At 45.7% G+C, this 18,893-nt stretch overlaps 1 protein-coding gene across 2 annotated transcripts in view; it reads right to left on the reverse strand.

The window, feature by feature from the left end:
* Positions 1-17,850, reverse strand: part of ITGA6 (integrin subunit alpha 6) — a 66,766-nt gene extending 48,916 nt beyond the window's left edge. Inside the window, exon 1 of one of the 2 annotated variants that reach the window (XM_081141979.1) lies at positions 17,508-17,850. In XM_081141979.1, the coding sequence (XP_080998105.1) occupies positions 17,508-17,689 (182 nt within the window). In that variant the 5' untranslated portion in view covers positions 17,690-17,850. The remainder of the gene's footprint in view (positions 1-17,507) is intronic. The other variant, XM_081141978.1, reaches the window with a different exon arrangement.
* Positions 17,851-18,893: the final 1,043 nt, after the last annotated feature.

Here is an 18,893-nt window from a genome sequence, read left to right on the forward strand (position 1 = left end):
AAAAGGGCTGACCAAGCAACTCATACCAGTAAGACATCACTCAGCTATAATAAAAATGCTGTTATCTACGGCAGTAAGTAAAGGAAAAACGAAAGTCTCTAAGCAATCCTGGTCTTTCAGTTTCACAAAGCAGCTGCCAGACCTTGTTAAATGTGGCATGTAGTCACTTCCTGTGCTTTGAATGATTGGATACCTGACTTTTCAGGTGCTGAATTACATTTGTCCTTCTAGTGAACTATCCTTTCAAGGAATCAAGTCTAAGAATCTACGTGATCTGGACCATGAGCCCATACTCCCATCCCTGACCTTCACATAGTGCCTGACACAGCAGATACTTAGTAAATTTCTGTTAAATAAAGTTTATTTTATAATCTATTGCCACATTTAACAATTTTAAATTCAAGTATGTTGTTCTTAAGCAGGCTTCTACAGGCCAAGTGTACCAAGCATTAATATTACCAATGTTAACTCTTTTTTAGAAAGAATTATTTCTTAAAAGCCACTATTAAATAGCTCATTTATAAAAACGACTTTTGAATTTCCATCACTTTTCAGTAAAATATTTTAACAAAAATCAGGAAGAAAAATGGTATCGTTAAAAGTCACCATATCCATTTTACTACTCCAGTAACTTAAGAAATCCAAAATTTTCAATGTTTTCAACAGGAAATTAATATGATCACATGGTTTATTTTTTAAACAAGATAACTGAAGCAACAGGCTTAGTAGCTGTGCCAGCGACTGCTGGCTGCTGCCCAGTATCAGTTCTCCCCTTTTGCCATAAGGAAAGAATTTTTTGCTGGGCATAAGGCCCTGTGAATAAAGATCCCAGCCTCCCTTTCCAGCTGGACCTGCCACAGAACTCAATCCTGATGAATGGGACACCTGACAAAGTGTCACTATGCTGCATCCAGGAACCTTCTGTGAAAGACGGTGCTCATGAGCCTTTGACTCTATTCCTCTTTGTCCCTTTGGTCACCCTGCCCAGAATGTAGATGCTGCCACCGCAGATTACAAGGTTGAGGCTACGCATGGTACAGCGACAAGGAGGACGAGTTCTGGCTCCTGACACCTCAGACCAGCCACCCAGGCTCTCATGTAACAGAAAAGCAAAAACAGTAAGATCTTTCATGGTTTACAAAAAGAAAGATTTAGAAATAGGATACTGTGAACAAAAAAAGAAAACAGTTTAAAAAGTGTACCTATATATTTACAGAAGTCAAGTTACATTGCTAAACATTTACATTGTTTACTACTCCACTCCTACATTTAAAGATGACATTTAAAAACAATTAGCAACCAGTATGGCCTGGAAAGCAATTAATTGACACAGATGGTGATGTAGCATTGGCACTGTGCCCCAGAGGCCTCTGTTGTATTAGGACATTTCCCCCTTAACAGCTGGATTATGGGAGGAAGGATGGGGAGAGGGGAATGTCCTACGGGAAGAGCGGCCAGGGTAGTGTTGAGGGACAATCAGGGAGGTTGGGGAAAAGCTATTTAAATACCATCCAGAAGTATTTAAACAGCTTAACAACTAGCGCGACTTCACTGGTATATACGTGCTGAACATCAGTCCTACTTGGGCTGTCATTATCTGGATAATAGGGTGCGTGCTTATAGCAGGTACTGTCTCCAGATAGCACACACCTTCTTACCTGCCCCGTAACAGACTGGCAAGCCAAAACCATAATCAAATACTGAGGGAGCTACAAGACCCGGTGGGTTCCAGTACCAGCTGTACTGCTGATCAGCTGGGTGTCACCTGTATGGTTTACCTGTGAAACGGTTCTATCTAAATTTTCTCATAGGGTGTTACCAGGATCGGATGAAACACTATCAAGTAACCTTGTAAATGGTAACTCGGTGATCAGCATTCCACATGCTGTTATTAGTATTCAGATAGCACATATTCCAACAGGCCATTCTAATTTTAACAAGAACTCTTTAACAAGTGCAAGTGCAGGTGAGGCGCAAACACCTAGGCCATCACCTTGGGCCTAACACTGTCCACTCCAGTTGTTGAAAAGATTCCAGCAACCCCACTGGTAGAGTATCCTGTGATATCAGATGGTAGGATGAAGTTTGACAGAAAGTCATGAGGAGCAGCCAGCCCCTCCTCCAGAATCAGCCATGATTGAAACAGCGCTGGGCCGGCCACTGCACTGGGAACCAACGGCCCTCTCCCTAAAGGGAGCGGAGGAAGGTAGAAGGTTCTTCACTGCAGCACTACTTTCAACAGCAGAAGATTAGAAATTACCTGGATATCCACGCTCGTTAAATAAATCGTAATTCATCCTTAAAACCGAACACTACGCAGACATTAAAAATACTAAGGAAGCTCTGAATTTACAACATCAAACAAGCACTAAAACATGCCAAGAGAAAAAGAGCAAGGTGCAGAACAACACATACGGCATGCGACCACACATGTAAAAAATGTGGATGTATGTGTTTGCTCACAAATGGGTAGGTACCCGTGAGAAGTCAGAGCAAACTGGTAAAACAGTGGTTGCTTCCAAAAGAACAGGGTGACTAGAAAACCAGGGGGTAAGAGGGGGACCTTCATTCCACATCTTTTTGTACTGTTTATATTTGTACCGTGTGATTATTACTGAATCAAAAAGGTATAATTTTTAAAATGATGTCAGTCGGTGGACAATGGGTCATTGAAAGTCTCGCAGGGAAAATGACAGACATCGTCACGGAGGTTAAAAGCCGTGCCCAGAAGTCATGAAGAAAGTAAACCTCGTAACTGCATAAGACAAGCTCACGCATGCTACCTTTGTGGGCCGCTGCAGGCAGGCGAAAGTCAGAGACTTATTTTTACAGCCGCTCGAGAGGTATGACACACGTCAACAGAGAGGTGGGTAAGCCCGTCCCTTCCGCGCACCAGGCACTGTGCTGGACGTCTGGGCACGACAATAAAGTGCAAACGCAGGACAGAGGCTGGAAAATACTGAGGAAAGGAAATCCAGACTGAAAAGGGAGACAAGCCTTTGCACTGTGGTCAAGCGAGGTACAGAATGAAAGGAACGGCATCAGAGAGAACTGTCATTTCCACTGTGAACGTTCAAGGCACTGACAGCATTCGGGGACAGCTCAGCTAGGGAAAACCAGCCACATAAAACGCTCGCCCTCCTACCCACCTTTAGGAGGGAGTGAACCTGTCCAGTTCAGAGGCATCTCAGTGTGCAGAGCTAAAGCATGGGAAGTACTGTTTATAAATAGTTGCGGAGTTCAAACACCTTAGTCTTAGATGCTGTGGGCACTGCCCAGACCCTCTGCAGCAGCCACTTGCTAAGGGAGGAGCTGCAGTGAGTCACGGCCTGAGTCAGGCACCTGACCTCACCTTTCGTCTACTCCAAAACATGAATGAGTGGTGTGGAGGGAACCAGGAACACAGCAGGGTGCGGATCCTTATGGGAATGCACAACTGCTCCTGGACATGCGGCCAAAGGCAAATCCAGGCCCGTTCCTCACTGACAAATGCTTATCTCAGGAACTCAGATGGCCAACTCTATGATGAGAAAAGATTTTCAGACAAGTTTGGTGGGGCTTAAATGGATCTGCTTAAGCTTCTGGTGACGTTTATAAAAACAGATGCATTGGCCAGATAGACCCCTGGGGGTGGGCAGTAGGGGTGGAGGCCAGGGGCTCAGGTGGGAAACCAGAAAGACGTCTAGACATGGGGGGGGGGGGGGGGGGGTAGGTGCAGCTCTGTCAGAAGTCGGCTGTGTGACCCAAAACAAATCCTAGGCCACCGATTCATGTCCTATTATATGAGGAATACAGATGGTCTACCTTTCTAGATCAGTTCCTCAGTTCTTTCCTAACATCTGCAGGTGGTTTAAAAGAAATCCACAAAAGCATCATCAGGTAATACTAGACTACTCCCACCTTTGTACAGATGAAAACACCTCTAGCTGGGCGTGGGGCTTAGATTTCTTTTACAGCCCATTTTTGTTTTACTTTGAGGAAATCATGCATGTTCAAGCTCTGGGCGAAATAGATACTCAGACCCAACTCCTGCCTTCAGAAGGCCCACAATTCAGAACCGTCAGGAAGCTTTTTATTCGGACAGCTCCCAAATGGCTTATTAGGAATTTCATAATGATAACATAAGAAAGAATAAAGAGAGTGTTAAACTAAGACTCAACAGGACCTGACAATACAGTCATTAGAAAAATCAAAGAGGCAAGGAACAGAGGAAGAAAATAAAGCTGCTCGTAGGTAATAGATTAACTTGGCTCTAAAGGAAGCTGGGGTGAGCTGGAAGAGGTGGTATAGTGTGAAAGAGGAAAGTATTTGCAAGACAAGCTAAAGATGGCCTGACTACCAGGGGCAGCTGTTAGTCTGATCTGGCGTTCCCTGAACACACACTTCCTTTCGAACTTCGACCCGTAAATATCATATCAAACCTGTCTCAACCTGAACACACTGTGCCACTGAAATCCCTCTGTTTCATTTTAAAGCTACTGAGAGAGGTAGGTAGGAGGAGTAGCAAGGTGTAAGAAATAAATGAATATGGCCAGGCCTTTTATCTGTTGCAATTTTCTTTTTAACTCCGTTAAAAATTTAAGGCAAATTACAGCATGTCATTTTGTTATAATGCCATGGGAACTTAACTCTTGTTTGTATCCATTAGCCTATGGTAAAATCTGGTTTCATTGTATGTTGTTTCACTGCAGTTCCAGGAACCTATACTGACAACGTTAAGTGAGGACTTACAGTTGCTCTGGTTTCTCAAAAAGATGTGCATGAGGAACCCTGGAGGCCCACAGACAGAGCCAGGCACACAGGAAGTCCTTTACCAACTGGAAAACACATACTAAGCTATGAGATGGAATTTTAAATTTCTACCATAAAATTTCTACTTTTAATTACACTGCCAGTAATCTACTTTAGACTATCACATCAGATGATATTGGCACAATTCCATATTCCGTTATTTTACATTTAGTTTATCAATAATTTTATGGCTTCATAATATGGGGCCATATTAAGTGTCTGATATCTGCGCACTTTAGAACAAGTTTAAGAAGTACCAGGGCATTCACAACCATGTGACTATATTTAATACTACTGAACTGTACACTCAGAAATGGGTAAGACAATAAATTTTATGCTATGTGTATTTTACCAAAATGGGAGGAGGCGGAGGAAGACCACCACCACCACGGCACAGAGGCTCATTCTGAAGAAGCTGTCACACCACTTCCTGTTCTCTGGCGGGCTTGACTGCATCGGGGAAGTTGAATCAACTCAAAGAGCTCGACAAATACTTACTAGGTACCCATTTCTGTCTATTAGATTTGAACCGGAAATGGACAAATCAGCCTTGCTCTTAAGAAACTCACAAACTAGCAGGGAAAATATCCATCAGGCAGACATTTCTAGAGCGCCTTCCACATGCAGGGGTTGGCCAGGCCAAGAGGGCCAACAGGTGTCATCTTATGTGCCAACAGCCACATATCAGCAGGGGCTAACTAATGCTGACCTGCGGAATCCTGAGACAGCTGAAGAAAGTGTTATGGTCATCTGAAGTGCCCCCAATTAGCAGGATTTCAAAGAGCAGCCGTGGCTGTGTATTTGCTATCACTATTTCAGGCCATTATATGGGCAGACGTTAAAAAATATAACATACTGTTCTATTAAGGGCAAGATTATACAGCACGGGTTTAATTCCAAGAATAGGCTACTTCACGTGTATGGCACAACATTAGGTGAACCAGGCAATCAGGCAGCTGGGTCTCAGGGCCCACACTGCCATGACCTAGCTGTCACTGGGCTTCTCTGGGTTTCAGTTATCCCCCCACAGAGAAAAGGTTGGGCTGGTCAGTGCTTCTCAACTATTTTCACAAAAGCATGGAGGAAGGTGAGTGAGTATGGATCATAGCCCAAATAAAAGCTTGAAATGTCTTTAAAGCCTCCTGTTTTATATTAAAAATTTACACATTCCAATCTGCACTACAATGAGAGAACTTTAAAAAACAACTCACCACCATGCTATCTCCGGGAGACATTGAATATTTAAATTTGTGGCACACCCCAGGGAAATAGATGCTAAAGTCCTGATTATTCACACTATTGCATAATTTCAGAGGTACTCGGTTTCCTTTCAGATTCTGATTTACCGCAGGCTACCTCTTCAGCCTGCACTTATTGTGAAAGAAGAGATTAAAAACCAGAAGTGCGTTAGAACCCACAGTGCCCTTAGGTACATTCCTGACAACTCAACAAGGCCTTGAGTCATTTCTTTTCAATGCAAGAAGTAAGACGTTGGACATGTTGACCAGGATCACAAAGATGATACTCGCTGAGGCCAGCAGGAGCAGGAGGCAAGCTGCTGGGGCCCTGCCCTGTTGCCAGCTCACTTCCACCCTGCACAGCACATGCCCACCTGTCGACACCCTCGTGTCTACATGGCCTGCAGGACACACAGACACCGTGCCATCCAAGACAGTACCAGATGCTGGAACTGAAGATATTCCCACATGGGAAATGTTCACTCATTACCCAAAGTGAGCCTAAGAATTTATCAAAATAAAAGGTAGGGGTTCTCTGTAGCTCACTTATCGCATAAGGAAACAGATTCTTAGAGGGTTTTGATGTGTTGCCATGTTCTCTTCCTTCTTCCAAGTCCCACATTTCCCCTTCCTCTCTTCAAGGCAATGTTACAGTTCCCACAGGCTGTGAACTGCTCCAACTCTGGTTGTAGCCCCACCCATGGAGCAACCTCACCTCTGGCCTGACACCCAAAGACCTTCTGTCCCCCAGACTGTAAAGATTACTACAAAAGTTCCCCCATGTGAGGGAACTATATTCCTGTTTTACATTAAGGCACCCACCACAGTAAAGGCTGATGTTCACTGGACGTGCCAGGCACTGTGCTGAGTGCTTTATACTCCCACATTTAATCTGCACAACCCTGTGGGGTTGGTACTGTTAGTATCTCCATTTTACTGATGAGGACAAGTAATTCGCCCAAGGTCAAATCCATAGAATGTGAAGAAGCTGGGATTCAATCCCCACGTCCCTCTAATTCTAGAATGGAGTTCTTGCTCCTACAAGGCAACCTTCTACACTAGTTTTAAGTAGCTTAATGATCTGTTGTTATTCACTGAGAAATTAGAAGCAACCAGGAAAAAAACCCTCACAATCTCCCACCTACCTGCATCGGTGCCCCTCTGTGATGTGGTAACCAGGCCCACCCCTCCGCTGGTGTATCCTTCTCACCTACTTGCAGACATCACACCAGCTCCCCACTCTTCTGCATTCACTTTTCCTTTCCTACTGAGTCAGAATCAACCAACCAGCTCACTATAATTTTCTCCCATCTTAAAAAAAAAAAGACGAGCCCAGGTTGGTGTGGCTCAGTTGGTTAGAGCGTCGTCCTGTACACAAAAGGTTGCCAGTTCGATTCCTGGTCAGGGCACATACCAAAGGTTGCGGGTTCAATCTCCAGTCAGGATACATACGGGAGAAAACTGATCAATGTTTCTCTCTCACATCGACGTTTCTCTCTCTCTTTCAAAAATCAACAACATAGCCTGGGGTCAGGATTGGGGGAAAAAGACGAAATTCCCTCTCAACCCCAACTCCCCCTTAGCACTTGTCGTCCTCTCTGCAGCAAAACTCTGAGTTTCTATTCTTTGTCTCCAATCCCTCTTCTGTTCTCTCACCAACCTACTCCATCCAGGCATTGCTCCCAGTTCTCCTCCGCCAGCACTCTGGCAGGGTCACTGGTGGGTGGCCTCCACACTGCCATGGCAGGGATCAGCTCTCAGTGTCATATGACACAACGATGGATCCCTCCTAAAACACTCCCAGGACAGCACACCTCCAAGCTCTCCTGCCTCACCAGCTATTCCCCTCAGTCTCCGAGGCTGGCTCCCCTCATCTCCCTCACCTCTCTATCTCCAATTCAAACCTTTCCACCTGAACTTCAGACTCTTCTTCAACCGCGTACTCGACAACTCCGCCTGGATGCCTAGACATCTCAAACCCAACCCATCTCAAATCAAACCGCTGACCTTTCCCCAGTATCGATTCCTCTCATGGTCCTCCCTAAATCTGTAACTCACACCTTCACATCCTTCCAGCTGCTCAAGTAAAACACCTTGCATACTTTTTTCCCTACTCTCTCTCACTTAATATCTAGTCCACAGGAAGTCCTCTTGACCCTACCTTCAAAACAGGTCCAGAATCCAGCCGCTTCTATCTCCACTGCTACCAGGTTGGCCCCACCCACCATCATCTCTTATCTACCATCATAGGAGGCTCCTAATTAATATCACTACGTCTACCCTTGTCCTCATACAGTCTATTCTCAATCTAGTAGCTAGAGTAATCCATTTAAAACCTAAGTCAAATCATGTCGTACCCTTCTCAAAACACTCCAATGGCTTCCCATCTCATTCATGAGTAAAAGACAGTCTTTCAATCACCATAAGGCCCTACACAACTTGCCTCCCAGGAGACTCTTGGTCTCCTTGTTGTTCCCGAACATGTCACACATGCTTCTGTCTCAGGGCCTTTGCACTTGCTGTTTTCTTTGTCAGGAATGCTCTTTCCCCCAATACTGACATAACCATCACCTTCACCTTCCCAGTGAAGTCTTCCCTGACTGACCTATTGCCAATCACTTCTCACCCCCGCCCCACTCCCTATTCCATTTCTCCACTTTATTTTCCTCTGCATCACTTATTACGTATGATTTAATATAATATAATGTCCTATTTATTTTGTCTGTTTCCCTCACCAGAACCTAAGCAGGGATTTTTATCTGTTTTGTTTGCTGCTGTATCTCCAGCACTAGAACAGTGCCTAATACATAGTAAATGATCAACAAATATCTATTGAACTAACAACTTCTATAAGAAACCCCAAAAAAGCTGGTTATGGTTTCTCTAGCAGGTCCAGAGCACATCCCCTCCAAGCTTGTACTTGTTCCTCATGTTCAAATAAGGATAAAAATCCCTATTTCTTTTAGGTTGAAATACAAAATATATATTTATACATATACACACACAGAAATAAATGAGTTGACAGAAGACCAATTTCTTATCTGCTGATAATGAAAAACCTCCGATGGCTTCTGGCTGGTAGTGCTGCTAAGCTGGGGAATCACTGTCTCTCAGCTTTCACCTCCTCCGATCATGATGAGTGAGGGTCCCCAGGATGCCTCTTCCACACTCCCGTACCTTTCTCAGCTAATCTCTATAGCAGACTTGGGCACTTTCTAAATATAGTACAAGGCTTAAAAAGCATTTTTCTAACTGGTTGATCGGATACGGTATCTGAAATGGCTTTACCGTGTTCTGAGCCTTCAAACACTTCTCCAGCTGGCCCCAAAAGTCCTCCCTTGAGCTTTTGACCATTCAATTTGGCAGGCCCCTCCCTCAGTCTTCGAGCCTCTAGAAGGCCCATCAGTGTCCAGATCCACCTCTTTTTGCACTTGTGAGTTCATAAGAGACCTTTCCATCACCCAGATCTTAAAACCAGCTCAATTTTTCCTGAGTATTGTCCTAAGTTAGCATGTATGCCAGTCTCACTAGCAGCCCTGGCAAACACCGTGGCAAATGCCATTTCTCTAGAATCATGTCTCTGCACATCCACCTGATCACATCTGTGCCTCTTTAAGCCTTTCCTTATTTGTGTCACAGCAAAGCTGGATTCCTGGAACCATAATCAATACATTCACACCAGCTATTTCAAACACCTTTTCCTATATATCTCCAGTCTCTCCAGAGCCTTACAGATTTCTAAACATTGCCATTTCACAACTTTAAAACACCTTTTGCTCTCAAAGGATAAAGACAACTACCCTGGGGGCGGAGGGGGGGGGGGGGTTCAGGCCATCATCTGACCCAGGCAGGACTTCTCACTCTCCTCAGCAAGAAAAACAAAACTCTAAACTCCCAGTGCTGCCAAAGGGGCCGCCCACACTAGGACAACCATTCCACACCTCTGGCTGTGACACACTTTGATGAGGACCCTCTAGTTAACTTTATGCCATGTTGCTTTGTTGGGTCCACAGAAGACTGACCACTTGAGCAATGGCCAAATGTCCTGAAGAGAAGGACTCTGATTCTGCCAGGAGAAAACGGTCCACTGGCTCTGAAGACTTATGCTTCGGTGACGTCCTACCCTCTGGGCCTGAAATGTTTATTTTCATTTGTATCACACACACACAATTAAAATAACCTCAGTACAAATGAATGTCCTTTGCAAAGTGAAGAAACTGTGGTGACATTGATATCGCCATGCAAAGCCAAGCATGGACCCCGGGTAAACAGGCATGACCCTGTGCTTCGCTTACTCTTCCTATCGCCAACCAACGTGCCTCTTTTAAATTATTCCAAAGTTTATTTTCATTTCTACACACCCAGGCTTAGAAAGCCTATTTCTCTAAAAGGTTTTTCTGATACTATATCTGAAATGGGGTTCCAAAAAAAGTAATCTTTGGATTGTATGACATGCAAAATACATCTAGCCAGTTGGCAAATAAACATGCGAGCAGACATCCATGGCTCCATGTCACATGTCTTTGTCTCCTACAGTTGCTTTGGTGGCACCTTCCCCATTCCCCCTAATTCAGAACAGTCTTCTTTACCACTTAATTGGTTTTAGAGACTTAAAAGTTTTCTGAAGTCTTTTTGCCAATTTGGGAATAGATGAAATGATTAGCAGCATCCAACATTGCAGTCCAGGATGTGTGTGTGCATGTGTGTACGTAGTAGGGAAGGTCTGCTGCTATACTGTGGCCTGTGAGAAGTGTCATTCTGCAAACATGCTAATCTTGGAAGAGCTAAACTGAGTTAGAATTGTCTTGCCTTGTTTATCTAAACAGAAAAAACAGAGTAGTAGAGCAAATGACCATCAAGCTAACAGGGACCAACACAGGAAAAGAGCTGATTTACCTGAACCAGTTCAGGCCTCATTAACAATTAGCCTCTTAATTTAGTTCCTAGAGATCATGGTTTGTTATTCTAGGTGCCAATTTAACAAACAAAAATCTGCACACTGCACAGGACGGGAAGCATGGAATATGTGGATTTACAGCCTTGCTTTCCACATTTATTTAACAAACACAAAATGCTTACTCTGGGCCACGACTAGTCTAAGGTACAATTATCCTCACTTTACAGCTGAGGAAAGAGAAGCCTAGAGAGGTTAGGTATTGACTTATAAACATATACAGATATTATGATTTATAATAAATATATATTTGGTCTTTATCCCTGTTTATGTCACAGGACTCCTAAAACCCTTGGAATTTCTTAAGTGATAAAAATTGTCTTTTGTTATGTCAATGAGATGACTTTAGGAAAGCACCTAACTAAGAATGGGGGCTGGTTGCCAGGAGAACCAAACACTTCATTAGAGGGTTGGAACTTTCAGTCCCACACCCCTGACCTCCTGGGAGGGGAGAGGGGCTAGAGGTTGAGTTCAAACACCACTAGCCAATGATTTAATCAATTGTGCCTATGCAAAGAAGCCTCCATAAAAATGAAGCGTGGAGTGTGGAGAACTTCCAGGTTGGTGAGCACATGGAGGTCTGGAGAGAGCAGTGTGCTCAGAGATAACATGGAAGTTCTGTGCCCTTTCCCCATACTCTGCCCTATGCATCTCCTCCATCTGGCCGTTCCTGAGTTAATATCTTTCAATGATAAACCAGTAATCTAATAAGTAAGATGTTTTTCTGAGTTCTGTGAGCCACTCTAGCAAGTTAATTAAACCCAAGGAGGGGGTCGTAGTAACCTCCAATCTGTGGCTGGTCCATTAGACATCCTTGACTTATGATTGGTAGCTGTAGTTGGGGGAAAGGCGGTCTTGTAGGACAGAGCCTTTAACCTGTGGGATCTGATGCGATCTCCAGGTATAGTGTCGGAATTGAGTTAAATTGTAGGATACCCAGCTGGTGTCTGAGAATTGTTTGGTGGTGTGTGGGAAAAGTCCCCCACACTGGAACTGGGTGAAGAACTGTAGGAATCCTGCACCATGTCACAGCTAGTAAATGCCGAGGAGGATTTGATCCCAGCTAGCTTTACAGCTGGGATCTTGACTCTAGCTCTATAGTCCACTCATATCCACTAAGTTATGCTGCCTCCTGTACATAAAAAGGAAAGCTAATTTAGCTCAAACCTAGAAAACTTTAAGAATAGATTCTTGGAGATTACAGCTATGGAAACTGATCACATCTAGTGCAACAGATCTGGGCTGAGCCTAGAATTATATTTTTTGCAGAAAGTCCCTAAGTTGCCCTGATGATCAGCCAGCTTTGATTCTAAAATTTTACCCAAACACAGAAGAGTAAGACAAGCAGCAGGGGCTGGCCTTGTCCCGGGTGCCCATTACTGCAGAGCTCAATCTTGACCACCCTCCAAAGAGGCTGTAGGAACTCTGGTTCCAACACATGGTCCACCCAGGTCACCATTCTATAGCTCTCACTGGAGGAGGTCAGCAGCTTCCCCACCATTCTACCTAAAGACTTACTTATATGTATCCAAGATTCCCTTACTGTCCTTAACTAAAGCTTTAGTCGTCAATTCACAAGTGCCCTCACACACTTACCCCCACCTGATCCCCAAACCCTTGTCAAATTGTTTTCAGGATCTATTCTACAGACATCATTTTCTATCTAGTCTCATTGTAACAACCTGCAAATCCTGAGAACCCTCTACACTGCAGGTCAGCCTGTATTTCTGGGGTTAAGTTCCTAAGCCAGCCTTTAAGGCAGAGGGCAAGTGTAATTAAAAATCACTCATGAAAATCCCTTAGCTGGGACCTGGGCCGTTGAAAATTCAAAAACCAAGAATTACCATCTAGCATGTCTCTCTGCATTATGGCTATAGCTTCCCTTCCCCTGGGCCAGCAGAAAGCAAAGGGTTAAATAAAAGGATTTCTTCCTCTCTTTAACCTGAGCTAGAAGAGTTGACTTCACAAGTTAAATTGAGTGTATGATATGACTCCATTGTATTTGCAAGGCATATGCAGGGTGCTACTAGGCAAAGAAATAAACCTAAGACCCCTGCCCTCACATAACCTATAATCTGGTTGGGAGAGATTGGATCATCCTCTGAAAATGGTAGGTAACAGTTAAACAGAAAACCATCAGAACTGTCAGATACTAAGCGCTACAGACATTCAAAGGAAGAAGAAATTGCTGGAGTGTAAGTTGGGCTAAAAAAGACTTTCAATGAGAAATTTAAACTGCTTCTTCAGATACGATGATGTTCTTTAAGATGGGCTGACTTGGAGTCAATCAGTGTTCAAGGTAAAACTGACCCTGCCATCTAAGCATACAACAGTATTTTCTATTATGTCTCCACTGTCCCTCTTGAAAGTACCACATAATTCACTGCCAGCTATGCCCACTGAAATATGTTGAGCCAAGGTTCTAAGGGTGCCATGTGCCATAGTTCCGGTACTATTTGGTTACAAAAGCTTAAATTAAATCAATATTGTTATGCTAAAACAGAGATTTATGTAGCTAAAAACAGAGTAATAGCTTCTTTACAAGAGTAGAGAATACTATATGAGCATGTAACCTGACTTTCCCAACAAATTATTCATACCATATGAATACACTAACCCTTTTCTCAACCCTAAGTCATTAGGTGGATAAATTTAAATTACTTGGGTAAAAATTAAATTTCTGCTTTCTTGCAAAGTCCTACGATCTCTAAGTGTCCCTGCCCATGTCAGCTTTCTCCACTCTTGAGACTCAAGGTGACTGAGAACAGTCCCTAGATGATGGCCACAGGCCACATGGCTCTCTGAATGAATTCAAGGAAGCAAGTGCTTAGGTGCACATCCTGAAAACAGCTCTGATCCCTAGCTGGCAAGTCACTTACTCACCGGGCTTTTTCAGAAGGAAGGGGGGTGACAGGCAAAGAAGGAGGGACACAGAAGCTGATCAAGGCCAGTTGGAATGAGGGCCAAGAGGAAGACAGTCCAAGCAGATATTTAAATAGATAGCCCTGACCCATGTGGGAAATAGTTTAATAAATCAACCAAACAGTGCATTTCCAAACCTCAGATGCTAGCCAATTCCTCTAGGTCTGAAGGGCATTTCTGAATTTTCCTTTTAAAGATGGCATGAGCACGAGTCAGAAATATCAAGTTCAAATCCAGGTCCTGTTAAGCTTCTGCTTAAGCAGTTGTGAGACTTTAGATATTTCTTAACTTTTAGTTTCTTCATTGACAAAGAGAGCCAGTAGGACTAGATGATCCCTAGTTCAGTAAACATGATTTTTAAACTGGAGCCTGACAACTCCAAGAAACATCAAGAACAAACCCCACAGAGTCAGCACAGAATGACAGTGGGCCTGGAGAGCCTCTGGGAGATAGTGGTCATCAGAAAGTTCCCAAAAAGAAAATTGAGATAAATCCAGAATTATTGCTCAAGAATATTACTTATAGCTCTCCCCCTTCTGGGTTCTACCCTACAGTCGTACACAGATCCATGTCTTCCCAGAAGAGCTAAGAGTGATGATTCACCACAGCATGGCATACCCACAGATACCATCCCATGCTTTCTACATGGAGGTAGAAAGATGGGAGTGGTGCTGTGTGACTCAACTTTTAACTACCTAAGATAAATGAAAGATTCCAAGAAGTTCAGACCCTGACCTCAGTAACTCGGCCAACTATCTAAATATTCTGGAGTCTGAAACTTCTTTAATACACAGCCGAAAAACCTGAGTGAAGTTTTAAAGTCTTTTACAGTCTCTGGTTCAGTTTTAGAGTCCTGAAAGTTTTAGCAACACACAGTACGTTTTAAGGCTCTCAGATACAATATTATTCTATTATAAAATTATAACCGGAGCTTAAGATGTAATTAAATAGTTAAATAGCATTATAGAAAATTTAACCCAGAAAAATCTATGGTGGTTTCTAGAACAGTGCATTCATCTGATATTCCCACACATCTTGATATTTTACTTCTCCTAACTCAAAGTTCCTTGTTCACTAAATTTTCTTTTGTTATAAATCTAATTAAAGACAGATTAAAGTTAAATTGCTTTGAAAATGGTTTTCATAAATGTGACTGAGAATTTAAAATATCAATTACCCAAACTACAATAACTTTTGGTTTTACTCTTTGGTAGTTTTAGAATCACAGAATGTTTAACATCTGTACAGTAGCTGGCACACAGTAGGAATTCAATTACTGCTTCTAAATTTATTACCATTAACAGCCACCATTTAATCAGCAAGTACCCAGGCCAAACTGGAATTAAGCACTTTGCATGGTATCTCTTAATCCTCACATCCCTATTAAGCAGTAATACCTCCATTTTACAGATAAAGAAACTAAGGCTCAAAATAAAACAACAGTTACTAAATGGCTAAGAATGACTTTGAGCTCAGGTCTCTCACCAGAAATACTCCCAACTGAGCTTGTCCAAAGAGTGCAAAGTTTAGGAAGCCGGACCAGTGGGGTCTAGACCTCACTGGCTGTTATTTACACCCACATCCTTTACTGACAAAGATGACAATGGATGTGGGTATGGCGTGTGTGCGGGTTACCCTGAGAGGACAATGCTGCTCCTGAAGCTGGAATACTTGACCAAAAGCAGTAGGATAGGGGGTGGCATTTGACATAAACCACAGCCCCCTAGAGTGCGGTTACTGCCACACTCTAAGCTCCAGGGAAAGATCCAGTCCCTTTAAAGTGGGCCTGCCCCTATCTGAGGGTCTGATCAGTCTCTGTCAACCCCTAAGAAGAGCGTTTCTAGAAGACATCACAACCCAAACACTGGCTTATTCTTACCCTTGGGAGGACTTGAAGCAGCTCTAATAGCAGAGAAGCCCACCAGTGGTAACAAGTTGTAGCAAGCATGCTGCTAACCTCGGTGACAAGAGGGATTCCTGGTTAAAATCATATTTTGCACATCTCCATCCCAAGGATGTGTTCTTGCCCCAGTACTTCCCCTTCACAATGTTTGCTTGAATAAGTATTTCAAGGAAGCCACCAGCTCCAGCATCTAGTGCGGAAAGAAATCGCCAAGGAGAGTGTATTCCCTCTGCTAGCCCAGTGATTTCTGTACTAACAAGTTCAAATTCTCCATATGGGTAGACGCACATCGAGGCACTCCTAAGTATTCAGAGACACTAACCGTCCTCCATTAACTGCGTTAGCAGAAACCACCTTTCATTTCTGATTTACAGCTTAACAATTCTTTCCAAAGCAGGGTATAAGCAGCTGGCCTGGCCGTCAGACCACCCGCCAGCCAGCGGCCTCCCCACCCCCAACTAATTCCTTTGCTTAAACAGCAGGTGTTATTAAAAAAACACAACACTAAGATCCTGGGGCCCACAATATTCACCTATTCTAAAGTTCCTAACTGCTGAAATCAAGCTCTAAAATCCCATTCGCCTCTCATAAACACAAAGTCCTCTCTTAACTGTGGCTGCACTTTGCTTTCTCAGCTCTGTTGGTCCTGGAAGAACCTCAATTCAAAGAGAGGCCATGGGGTGGGGGTGGGGGATTTGGTGAGTTTATTTTTCGGTAGCACAGAACAAGAATGCAGCCCCACTATGATCAAGTCGACTAAGCTCCCAAATACCCCTCTCCAACCTAAATAGTTTGATCATGTGGGAACCTAACACAATCTAAGAAAGAAAATGGGAGGCTAAGAGTGCCGGTCTCCACTTTCTCCCGGGAGGAGCCCCACTATGCTATGGTGCAAGGGGGTGTCACTTCCAAACCAGGCTTGCCAAGCGCCAGCCCAGATCGGACATGTTGCTTTCACCCCCTCGGCTGGGCCTGCCCACTGCAGGCTCCCAGAGGGTCGCGGGTGCCGCCGGCCGCTTTGCGGCCTCGGTGGGGGGCGGGGGGCGCACACCATTCACAGCTTGTTTTCTATGCGGATCTAGTCCCTCGAGCAGGTGCTTGGTTAGTTCCATCTTTTTTTTTTTTCTTTAAGGGAGGGAGTGTGAAAGTATCTCGTACAAGGGCGCCCGCCCTGCGGGGGAAGCCACGCAGGACACGATGAAAAGTGACTTTCCAACTTCTGCGGGGCGCGCGGGTCTGCGGGGTGAAGGGGTGTTGCGTGCATTTCGAAAAGGCCTGGATCTTCCTGGAGCAACACTCCCAGTAACCCCACCGCAGCAATACAGCGACCCTACAGCACATGTCACCCCCGCCCCAAACACACGCGTGAAGCTCAGCGAAGCATGCCACCTGCTGGGTTCCCAGCAAACATGCCCCGAGGGAAGGACCGCCCGAAAGTACTTTGTTTAAAATTTTTTACAAAAGTAAACTCTCTCGGGGCGAAGGACAGACCCGCCTGACCCCGCGGCCGTGGTCCGCAGGGTCGGCGCGCTGACTCTCCTCCGGCCGGGGCTGAACGCGGGGAGGCTCCGCACAAGGCGGAGCCGGGGCCGAGCGCGCGGCCCGCGGAGTCCCGGGCGGGGCGGCGGAGGGGCAGGGCGGCCGGCGGGAACGGGAGGGCCGGCGCCCGGGTGGGGGCGGGAAGAGCCGGGGAACTCACAGCCGCTTGTCCTCGGGCTGCAGCTGCCGGTGCATGGCCAGCGAGAAGCCGAAGAGGCTCCCGGGGTCCCCAGTTTTCCGGATCACATTGTCCTCTCGGGTGTCCAAGTTGAAGGCAGCGCCGAGCCGGGGCAGGAGCCCCGCCGACAGGTAGAGCAGCCACAGCTGCCCGGCAGCCGCCATGGGAGGGTCTGCGCGCCGGGCAGGGAGCCGGGCGCTGCGAGGTGCTGCGGGCCGGGCTCGAGGCTGCGGCGCGGCTGCTCCCGCGGCTCCCTCCGTCGGCCTCGCCGCCGCGTCCGGCCCCACCCCCGGGCGAGTCGCGCTCTCCGCCTGGCCGCTCCCCCTCGCGGGCAGCTCCCCACTGCTCAATGAGCCCGTTGTTCTCTGGAGACTCGCAAGCGTTTTATCAAGTGACTAGGGCGCCGGCCCCGCCCCTGGCCCCTCCTCGCGCGCCAGCCGCGGCCTGCCGCCCGCACCTTCCCCGCGGGCCCGGCTGCGGTACCCTCCCGGCCCGCCCTCCCCCGCCCACCCCCGGCCGCTCTGAACCTGGCAGGGGAGCAGCGGGGCGAGGTACGAGCCGACGAGCTCCCGGCCCAGCAGCCCCGCCCCGGGGGTCCTCCTGGAAATAAGCACGTGAATTGTGGTTGCCATTGGGCGCAGAGCCTGAAAGGCGTTTACTATCTGTTAGTTAGCGAAGGGAAGTGTCGGTGAGGCGCCCGCCCTAGTCGCCTTGAGCTGCGTGTTTTTGCGCACCGAGGCCCACGTGCAAATCCAGACTTCATTCATTCATTCATTCCACAAGTGTTTGTTTATGCACAAAGGTTCATGGAGCGCTTAACGCATGTCCCCAGATACTTGGGAAATAGAGCTGCACAGATTGTTCCCGGCCCTCAAAAATGATAATGGCATAAACTTTGATAGTGCTGTACAACTTACAGCTCACAGCTATTATCTCATTTACTCCTAATAATCCTTTGAGATGGGTATTTTCTTTTTGCAGATGAGAAAGCGAAAGCTCAACCATGGCCCAGAGCACCCAGGGATCTGTGCAGAGAGCTTGTGGGAGAAGTCACACTGGTGTCGGCAATTTACCACTTAGTCTCCAGATGTGCTGAGGCTGAGAAGCCCCTTAACAGTAAAGGATAGGTTGTTTAAAGTGTACCCACGAAGCTCAGGAATCCTTCTTCCCAGCCCCCAAATTCCCAGGACTAGCTGGAAGAACTTCCCGCCAAGAGGCAGTTCTGAGGTCTGTGTGGGTGGCCTAAAGGCTCTTGCCTCCAGGACAGGGGGTGAGGCCTCCATTGAGGTCTTGACTCCTTGGGTGACTTTATCCTGTAGTGGTTCTTAACCAGGGGAGAGAAAATTCAAGGTTACTGTGAATTTGGAT

This window comes from Miniopterus schreibersii (assembly GCF_964146895.1).
Source record: "Miniopterus schreibersii genome assembly, chromosome: 7".
Lineage (NCBI taxonomy): Eukaryota > Metazoa > Chordata > Mammalia > Chiroptera > Miniopteridae > Miniopterus > Miniopterus schreibersii.